The 10612-nt window shown below is 43.9% G+C and overlaps 1 protein-coding gene across 1 annotated transcript in view; it reads left to right on the forward strand.

Moving 5' to 3' along the window:
* Positions 1-10612, forward strand: part of GOLM1 (golgi membrane protein 1) — a 46971-nt gene that overhangs the window by 29430 nt on the left and 6929 nt on the right. Inside the window, exons 6-9 of the mRNA XM_079789728.1 lie at positions 2230-2359; positions 6502-6661; positions 7350-7619; positions 9126-9239. Of these exons, the coding sequence (XP_079645854.1) occupies positions 2230-2359; positions 6502-6661; positions 7350-7619; positions 9126-9239 (674 nt within the window). The remainder of the gene's footprint in view (positions 1-2229; positions 2360-6501; positions 6662-7349; positions 7620-9125; positions 9240-10612) is intronic.

Genomic DNA, 10612 nt, shown 5'->3' on the forward strand with positions numbered 1-10612 from the left:
GCAGCTGGTCGATGTTTCTCTCTCATCGATGTTTCTAGCTTTCTATCCCTCTCCCTTCCTCTCTGTAAGAAATCAAAATATATTTTTAAAAAAAGGTAGGAACACCTTGTTAGCCAATTTATGAATGGACATGTACACAGCATTGTGCATCAAGGTCCCACAAATTCAATGCACAACTTTGTGTATATACCCACTTATAAATGTGCCCATCGTCCATTCAAACACCCTCTCTGGCCTCAACATTTTACAGAAGGCAATGCTGAGAATGCAGAAGCTGACGGAAAGGCCAGGTTTCCTGATAAACAAGTTTGTGCTCTTTCTTCAAATTTCGGAGTGAGCGTACATCCCCACTTCTTACTCCTCCCCTGTGGCAGACATCACTAAGCGATCACTGTGCTTGATGCAAGCACAGCCTTGCATCCCCTCCCCAGAGCCCCTAGAGCTGGTGTATGAGATGAACTGCCCGCCATCTCCTCTCCATGCCATGAGGAAGCAGGCTGGTGGAATGTAAGCAGTAACACTCTGATGTCAGCAGCCTGGATAATCAGATCATCTGCCTTGATAGATCCCTGTACTGAGCACATTCTGTTCGTAGTCCTCCGACCATCAGTTGCACCAGTTAGGGCGATCTCTGGGGGCCCAGTCTTGTATGTCTCTACATTTGAGCTCCAGTTAATGCCTGAACAGTCACCCTGAAGGTGTAAGAAGAAGCCAGCCTGCGGCCTCCAGGAAGTAACACTGTCCCGATCTCTAGGACCTGCACGTGAGCTTCGTTCTGCAGTGGCTCTTGTTGCGGTTGAGCGGGAATGTGGAAAGCTGACCTTGATCCGCAAGGCTGACACACACAGGCTCTTTTCTTTGTACTCAATTTTGGCAGGGCTGAGAGCCGGCGAAAACAGTAGTTCCTTTTTGTAGGTTTCAAGGTCCAGCTATGGCCCTGCACCTGCTCTTTGCTAATCCTGAGCTGCTGTGAAGTTGTTGGGTAACAATGAATTGGACACATCTAGTTCTTTCCGTATACAGAGGTCTTCCTTCTTGTTCGCTGTGCTAAGCTACGGGGCACTGGTCTACCACGCGCGGCTCGCGTGTGTGAGAATTTTATACAAGCGAATTTTCTCCAGGTCTTCTCTTGATCTGTAAGCTGTGCCAGGTTAGGATCTCTGTCTTTCATTATTTCTAACGTACCTGATGTCCCTCTGTGTGTGTGGTTGAGATCCAGTAAGTCCTGTGAACTGACCAGTACAGTACAAGAGTTAAGAGGTCAAGTGCACTTACCCCTGGCTCTGAAATGGGTGTGACTCGGATGAGGCAGCCGTGCGGTAGCGGGAGCATTGCAGTCAGGAAACCACAGTCTGGCCTGACTTCAGCCTTGTCTCTCTCTCTTCTCTCTGCAGCCCTGGGTGGTGTCAGTCAGGTCACCTCTTAGCTTCCTCATTTGTACAAGTGGCTAATTCTCTCAATTACTTTATAACAGACACTTGAGTTCCAGGTACAAAGCTGAAGTGATACCTCAAAGTGTCTCTGCTAATTGGGAGCTTGGGCCGAATTAGATTCTCCATCAGCAGTTCTCTCACACCTCCAGTTCAGTTCAATTATTTCCATTTTTTAATATACATTTTGAATTTTAGATTTATTGCTGAGATAGTACAGAGTTCCCGTGTATCCCATACCCAGTGTCCCCTATTGTTAACACTTTACATTAGTATGGTGTATTTGTCACAATTAACTAACCAATACATACATTACTATTATTTTTTAAAAATATATTTTCATTGATTTCAGAGAGGAAGGGAGAGGGAGAGAAGGATAGAAATATCAATGATGAGAATCATTGATCAGCTGCCTCCTGCACACCCCCTACAGGATGTCAAACCGCAACCCAGGCATGAGCCCTGACAGGGAATTGAACCGTGGCTTCCTGATTCACAGGTCAAAGCTCAACCTCTGAGCCTTGCTGGCCAGGCCACAGATTATGTTTTAAAAATTGTTTTTTTCCTAACCAGTAAAGTTTACCTGTTCTAGAACAAGGTGACATATTCTTAGAAAGTTTCAATTGACTACAGTTTTCTTGTCATTTAATGAAAGCACGCATTGTCCTGCCTTACGTATTGTCTTTAGATGAAGTGCGTGGGGCAGGAGAAAGTGTCTCCTGTGGATTTCAGTCACTGCAGGGACACACTTGGGTATAGACACCCTGTGGGTGTTTGTCCTTTCCTTCTGTCCCCAAAGGAGCCAGTGCATCAATCAGATGAAAGAGGTGAAGGAGCAGTGTGAGGAGCAGATAGAAGAAGTCACCAAAAAGGGGAATGAAGCTGTGGCTTCCAGAGACCTGAGTGAACACAAGGAACCAAGCCAGCAGGTAATTCTGGATTTCGCTGCCAAGGGTTTCCAGAAGGTTTTCCTACCCCTCTCCGGGCATTTCGTTCCCTCGTCTGCTGTCAGGTTTGCTCTGTTCTCTGCTCTCCCCAGGGGGTTTGCTTCCCTGAGACACACGGCCTGGTCCTGGGGTGCTGAGTAGGCTGGCCTCCAGGCCCAGGCCCTGTGCTCCGGGCTCTGCCGGGATGACTTCATGTGAAGCTCACAGCCGCCTTGGGAGGGAGTGGCTGCTGTTTCCATGTTCTGAGGCCCATGGTGATGGTTAAGTGCGATGGCCAAGGTCACACTTACCTGGTCAGCGGTGGAGCCGATCAGAGCCCATGCGTCCAGGCTGTCTCCTGTGTCAAGCACATCCCATGAAATTGCTTCTGGGAGTTCTTCGTTTTTGTTTTAAAATCTAGCAGCTTCATTGAGATATCATTTACATACCATACAATTCACCCATAGAGTATTTGCAGTTTTTTGGTTTTTAGTATATTCACAAAGTTGTGAAACCATCATCACTGTCAATTTTAGAACGTTTTCATGACCAAAGGAACCCCATACTCATTAGCTCACCCCCCACTTACCCCAACCCCCCGAGCCCTAGATAACCACCATCCCATTTTTTATCTCTGTAGAGTTGCCTGATCTGGACATTTCATATCAATGAAATCATTATGTGGCCTTTTGTGTCTGACTTCTGTCACTTAGCATAATGCAGTCAAGGTTCATCCATGTTGTAGCTTTATTTTTTTTTTTAATGCCTGAATAATATTCCATTATATGACATACCACTTTATTCATTTGTCCGTTGATAGTTACTTGGGTATTTCCAGTTTTTTGGCTATTATGAATAATGTGGCTATGAACATTCATGTACGTATTTTTATATGGGCATAAGTTTTCATTTCTCTTAGGTATATACCGACTGGGGAGTGGAATTGCTGGGTCTTTGTAAATTAATGTCTCGAGAAACTGCCAAACTATTTTTGGAAAGTGATCGTATCATTTTACATTCTCACCAGCAGTTTATGAGGGTCCCAGTTTCTCCACATTCTTGTCAACTCTTGTTATTACCTACCTTTTCAATTACAGCCATTCTAGTGAGTGTGGAGTGTTTTCTTAATGTGATTTTCTTTCCTAATCACTAGTGATAGTTGAGCATCTTTTCATGTGCTTATTGGCCATTTGTATATCTTCTTCAGAGGAAATGTTTATTAGCTCCTTTGTCATTTTTAAAAGTTATTTTTTATTGAGTTGTAAGAGTTTGTAATGAATTCATACATATATACAGCTATTGGACATGATTTGAAAATATTTTTTCTCTCTGTGAATTTTTACTTATTGGTGTTCATTGAAGCAAAAAGGTTTTACTTTTGATGAAGTCATGTTTATATATTTCTTGTGTTGCTTATTCTTTTGATGTCATAACTAAAAATACTTTGCCTAACCCAAGGTCATGAAGATTTACTCCTGTATTTTCTTTACACATTTTTTATTGTTTAAACAATTAAGTACATATATCTCCTTTTACTCCTGTATTTTCTTCTGAGAGTTTTATAGTTCTTCACATTTTGTTCTTACATTTAGTCCTATGCTCCATCTTGAGTGAATTTAATCTTTGTAGCTGTTGTGTGGGTAGGGATCCAACTTCAGTCTTTTGCATTGACTGTCTATCCGGTTGTCTCAGCACCACTTACTGAGAAAAATAATCCTATTCTTCCCCCACGGCATTGTCTTGGCACCCTTGTCAAAAATCAGTTTGCTGTAAACATGAGGGTTTACTTCTAGACTCTCACTTTTATTCCATTGTCTATCCTGTCAGTACCTCACACATAGGCTTGGTTACTGTAGCTTTATCGTAACCTCCCATTTTGTTCTTTTTCAGGATTACTTTGGCTAGTCTGTATCCATTGACTTTCACTCTGAATTTTAGGATCAGTTTGTCAGTTTCTTTAACAAAGCCACGTGGGATTTTGAGAGATTACATTGAATCTGTAGATCAGTTTGGGGTGTATTGCCCCCTTAGCAGCATTAAGTCTTCCAATCAGATGTCTTAACATATTTAAGGGATGTCTTTCCATGTATTTAAGTCCTTTAGAAATCTCTTTCAACAGTGTTTTATGGTTTTCAGAAGTCCTGCACTTTTTTTGTTAAATTTATTTCTAAGTATTTTTGATGCTATTATAAATGGAATTATTTTCTTAATTTCACTTTTAATTTATCTTTTGCTAGTATACAGAAATACAGTTCATTTTTATATTGATCTTCTAACTTGAGGATATTTTTCCCAATGATTTTTAGAGAGAGTGGAAGGGAAGGAAGAAGGGGGAAAGAGAGAAACATTGATTGATGTGAGAGAAACACATTGATTGGTTGCCTCCTGCACGGGCTGGGGATCAAACCTGCAACCCAGGTATGTGCCCTTGACTGGGAATCGAATCTGAGACCCTTTGGTGCACAGGCTGGTGCTCTAACCACTGAGCAACACTGGCCAGGGCTACATTTGCCTGCCATAAGCACCTATAGACCAACTTTAAAATCATTTTTTGTGAGAATTTTCAACTGAAAATATTCAAGAAACCCTAATTGTGAGTAATATATTTATTTTTATAATATTCATTGCAAATTGATTTTTTTAAAAATTAAATTTAAAATATCGTGGCATGTGGGGATGGTTTCCGTTTTGGATGCATGGCAGTTAACTCGTTAATTGAGTTTTAAATGTTAAACTAACTATGCATTCTCAAGATAAATCCCTTGGCCATGGTATATAATTCTTTTATGTGTTGTTGAATATGACTTGCTAATATTTTGTTGCCTATATAAGGGATATTGGTCTATAGTTTTATTTTTTTGTAATGCCTTTGACTGGCTTTGGTATCAGGGTAATACTGGCTATAAAATGACTTGGGGGGTATTCCTTCCTCTTCTCTTTTTTTTGAAGAGTTTGTGAAGATTTGGTATTGATTCTTCTTTAAATGTTTGGTAGAATTTACTAATGAAGCCATTTTAGGCCTGGGATTATTTTGTGGGTGGGGAGAGTTAAAGGGGTGTAATTTTTAAGTTACTAATTCAATCTCTTGTTTTAACTCTACTCAGATTTTCTACTTCTTGAGTCAGTTTTGGTAGTTTGTCTTTCTAGGAACGTGTCTATTTCATCTAAGTTATCAATCTTGTTGACAAACAATTCTTCATAATATTCCCTTATAAATAATACTTTTTATTTGTGTATGGTTGGTATTGTTGTACCCTTTCTTTTTTTATTTTAGTAATTTGAGTCTACTCTCTCTTTTCGCTCAGTTAATCTGGCTAGAGGTTTGTCAGTTTTTTTCATATTTTTAAGAACTAACTTGATTTGATTGATTATTCTCTATTTTTCTATTTCTTATTTCATGAATTCCTTCTCTAATCCTTACAATGTCTTTCCTTGAGTAGGTTCAGTTTGCTCCTGTTGCACCATTATCTTTACCGTGAAAGATTATGTTACTGATTTTTGAGATCTTTCTTTTTCTTAATGTAGGCCCATAAATTTCCTTCCAGGCACTGCTTTAGCTGCCTCTCATAAGTTTGGTATGTTGTGTTGTTTTTTTGTTTTAGTTTTTCTCAATACTTTCTCATTTGGCTTGTGATTTCTTTGATCCATTGGTTATTTGTGAATTTCTCAAATTTCATTCTGCTATGATAATTTCATTCCACTATGGTTGGAAAACATAGTTTGTATGATTTCAGTAATTTTAGATTGGTTGTGGCTTGTTTTGTGGCCTAGCATATGTCTGTCCTGGTGAATATTCAGGGTACACTTGAGAAGAATGTTTATTTTGTTCTGGTTGGGTTGAGTGTTCTATTAATGTCTGTTCTGTCTAGTTTCCTTTTCCTTATTGATCTTCTGCCCACTTGTCCATCCATCATTTTATTTTTCCATCCATTATTGAAAGTACTTTTGGGGAGATCTTGACTCAGCCTCAGATGTTCTGATTTATGCCGGGTGAAAGGGCACGATCGGGGTAGATGATGGCATTTCTCAGGGTCTCCGTGTTCTCATTTGTCAGAAGGACGCGATGACCCATCGCATCGCTCAGGGTTGTTCTGAGGTTTCTAGTGATGGAGCCCTGCCGTGGCTGTCCTGTGCTCCTGTTTCAGCTCCGAGCTCCCAGCGAGCCTCAGCCAAGGGTGCAGGAAGCAGGCCTGCCCCCGGCAGAGGTGCCACACACGGAAGGGAACATGCCCAGTAACGGCGAGCCCCCGACGCCAGTCCCCAGTTCTGAGGCGGCTGTGGATTTGAGGAAGGAGGGTGAGAAAGGTAAGTGAAGCTTGGTAGTAGTTACGTGTTTAAACTCCCGCCAGAGCCCCATTCAAATAAAAGACGGTGCAGTTCAAGCCCTGCACTCCGAACAAACACTCGGAGGGCAGAGTGTGCTGCTGGAGGCGTCAGCGAGCTCGATAATGGGGCTGCAGGTGGCAGGTGTCTCTGGGCACCTGGATCTGGTGCTTCTCGATCTTGTTGGTCTCATCCCTGTAAAGTGCGTGCCTGCTCTGTGTTCTGTGTACAAAGGTCTAGGCTGTGCCTTTCTTCAGGACAGGGTGGGGCTGGGGATCACAGGGCGGTAGCTGAGTCCTAGGCACCTGCCAGTGGCTCCCAAGTACTTGTCTCCACCATACAATGGTCAGATAATCCCCCGTTTGTAGGTTGTCACTGTAAACAAGATCACTTAGTCCAGGTTTTTTTTTTCTGAACTACTTCCCCCTTGCTCATGGTTCTGAAGATGAACTGCAGGTCATGGTTCTGAAGATGAACTGCAGGCCCCGGTTCTGACAGGACTGGAGCCTTCTGCTGAGGTCACGAAGCAAATTACCCAGCTGCCCACCCCGTCCTCGGCTCCCCCATCCACAGTCCTTGGGAGGGCTCTGGGAATTGAGTGGTATGAGGGTTTTTGTTGTAATGAAGTTAAATGCCAGGGGGCTCACAGCTAACATTGTTCTGTGCACAGAGGAAACCAATGACATCCAGGTCATCAGCGAGGAGGCGCTTCGGAGGGACAGCCAGGCGCTGCCACAGGAGCCAGACCACAAGCGGGCTGTGGAGGCAGACAGACATGCGGGCGGAAGAGGCATGGGAGATGCTGGAGACCTCGGCCAAGCCCCACAGGTGCCAGCCACCCTGCTGATGAGCCTGGAAAACCAGGAGGTGGAGGAGCCTGAGCGGGACCAGCTTGTGGTCCGGGATGGGCAGGAGGAGGAGCAGGATGCTGACGAGGAAGGTGGGTGAGAGGCTCTGTGGGCTGCCTGCTGGCATAGGAAGGGTCCCCCTGAAGTTTACCGAACAGCAGCCCATGATCTGGTGGTTCGTTTATTCAGTATCCGTTATCAAGTAGGAGGCAGGAGGGAAGAGCAGTACACTCCCTGGCACCTGGAATTTTCAGAAATAATATTTACAGGGTGTGAGGGGACTTTTCAGGTGGGAGACCTTTCTGAAGAATGTGTCCTCACAAGTTCTCAGTTCAAGAATTGAAGCAATAAAACTCAGGGGGCTGATTCGGTCGGTGGCTGTCCACTAGCCGTCAGACCACTGAGCAGCTGGTCACGTGTAACAGCCTCCAGGGGCGCGCTACTGCAGGGCATGAGGATGCACCTCCTTCCAGGTGCATGGTGATGATCCACTTTGTGGAATGAAGCGACAGGGCACTGGCTTGTGCTTCATGTCCACGTCAGGCAGCGAGTGCTGAGAAATACAAATAGAGCTGACTTTTCCAGGTGTGCTTAAAAAAAGATTTATTTATCTACATACATATATGCTATGTGTAGGTTAAACCCTGTGACTGTGTCTGTGAAATGCATTTTGTCCTGATCTTCCTTTCCGGTTGCTGTTCTTTCCAGGGATGGATGTAGTGATGAATGATGGAATTCTGTAGGTCTGATGGGAAATTTTATCCTTTGGCTCACGGCAGCCACTCCGTTTCCTTCTTTTGGAGCAACGAGCTACTCTAAGGAGATGCCATTATCCTATCTAATAAAAGGCTAATATGCAAATTGACCAATTGGCAGAATGACAGGTCTCTATGATGCGCACTGACCACCAAGGGGGCAGATGGTCAGTGTAGGAGCTGCCCCCTGGTGGTCAGTGTGCTCCCACAGGGGGAGCCCTGCTCAGCCAGAAGCCAGGCTCACGGCTGGTGAGGGGTGGTGGGTGGTGGTGGGAGCCTCTCCTGCCTCCATGGCAGTCGAACATCCCCCGAGGGCGTCCTGGACTGTGAGAGGGCGCAGGCTGGGCTGAGGGGGACTCCCTCCCTCAGTGCATGAATTTCGTGCACTGGGCCTCTAGTCTATAATAAAAGCATAATATGCTAATTAGACCAGATGGCCGAACGACCTTCTGGATGAAGCCAGGGCTACGAGGGCTGAGTGCCTTGCATGAATTTCGTGCATCGGGCCTCTAGTTAATTAGAAACCTGTTATTTCCAAAAACAGTGGAAACAACCTCCAGTTGATTGTCTCTTTAAAAAACTGGGATTTGGGTTTAGCTAGCTAGTTAGTTCCCCATATTATATAGACTCAGAGTCAAAGTGGAATACGTGAATAGAGAACTCCTACACGGTATGTGTACTGGCAGCAAATACACGAGTCCCTGTCAGTTCTGAGATGTGGCAAAAAGATCTGTTGGTAAAACCATGGTTGGAAGAACCCAGTGTCTGGGCTCTGTTGTGTCTCTGGCACCAAGAGAAATGATGGAGTTTATGCTTTATGTGTTGTCTGTGTTAATGTTACAGGGAGAAACGAGCAAAAAGTGGGAGGAGATGATGACTACAACATGGATGAAAATGAGGCAGAATCTGAAACAGACAAGCAGGCAGCCCTTGCAGGGAATGACAGGAACGTAAATGGTAATGACTGTGGTGGGTTTGCCTCGTTCTAGGCGCAGTTGTAACGGTCTACTCTGTAAGCTGAAGACCTTCTTTTCTTCAGAAGCCTTCGAATTAGGGGCCAGGAGGGAGGTGCAGGGTTGAGGAGTGTGTTCATGGTGCTCCAGGCCTTGGGAGTCAGCCGGAGGGTGGGTCTTCAGTGACACTTAGGGATTTCCCAACAAAATGGCCAGGTCACCGCTGATTATAGCACCTATCAAAAAGCCCTGTTACAATGCACAGCGCTTCCAGGCAGCTTTTTATAGTAGCGTTTTGTAGTGTTAGGATTTTGAATTTTTGGTGAGTCCAGGCCAGTGGGATGGATCAGGTCTGGGTGTGTCTGTTTTGCTGTGATTGGATTCAGGTTGGGCATTTTTGCAGCTGCCGTGTGTTCCTCTTGCTCCACACCAGGAGGCACGGATGGCAGGCTGGCAGCTTGGTGAAGGCAGTGCGCTCCAGGTCTCTCCCTTGCCAAAGTCCATTTTCCATATAACTAATTTGTCATCTGGGATGCCTTTTTCCATTTTTGAGATAGAATTGACATACAACACTGTGTGTTTAGGTTGTACAGCATAATGAGTTGACTTATGTATATCGTGGAATGATTACTACAGTAAGTCGAATTCACATCCATCGTCTCATTAGGGATACAAAGTGTATTTTTTCCCTTGTAATGAGAATACTTAGGATCCATGCTCTTAACAACTTTCATACATATCATAAGGCAATGTTAATCACTTCCATCATATTGCACATTCCATCCCCGTCGGGGCAGGGGTCCTTTGCAATGGTTTGGCTTTACCATCCATTGGAACCCATTGTCTAATGGTGACTTTTCTGATCCTGTCACCTTCACAGATATTAGCTGCCATGTTTTTTGTTTTTTTTTTTTTTTAATTTTTAAATATTGATTTAGAGAGGAATGGAGAGAAACATTGATGTCAGAGAGAAATATCATTTGGTTGCCTCCTCCACGTGCTCCAGCTGGGGATCGAAACCACAACCTAGGTATGTGTCCTGACTGGGAATTGAACCTTATTGTGTCCAGGACGATGCTCCAACCACCTGAGCCACCCAGCCAGGACTAGCTGCCATTCTGTAGGGACCTCCCTACTCCCACACACACTCATACACTCACACACACTGATTTGTTTTAGTATCATTATGAACTTACGATTTCCTTTTAAAATTTTTATTTTTTCAGATGCTTGGTGTTTTAATTCTGTTTTTAAGAGTCTGTGTGTGCTGGACACATTGCTCCCTATCTGTGAAGTTGCAGATACCTTCTCCCAGTTTGTCTTGATTTTGCCATGCACATGTTTCTACAGTTTTTGTATCTTTTATTGCCTCTGGGA

Source organism: Cnephaeus nilssonii, assembly GCF_951640355.1.
Source record: "Cnephaeus nilssonii genome assembly, chromosome: 14".
Classification (NCBI taxonomy): Eukaryota; Metazoa; Chordata; class Mammalia; order Chiroptera; family Vespertilionidae; genus Cnephaeus; species Cnephaeus nilssonii.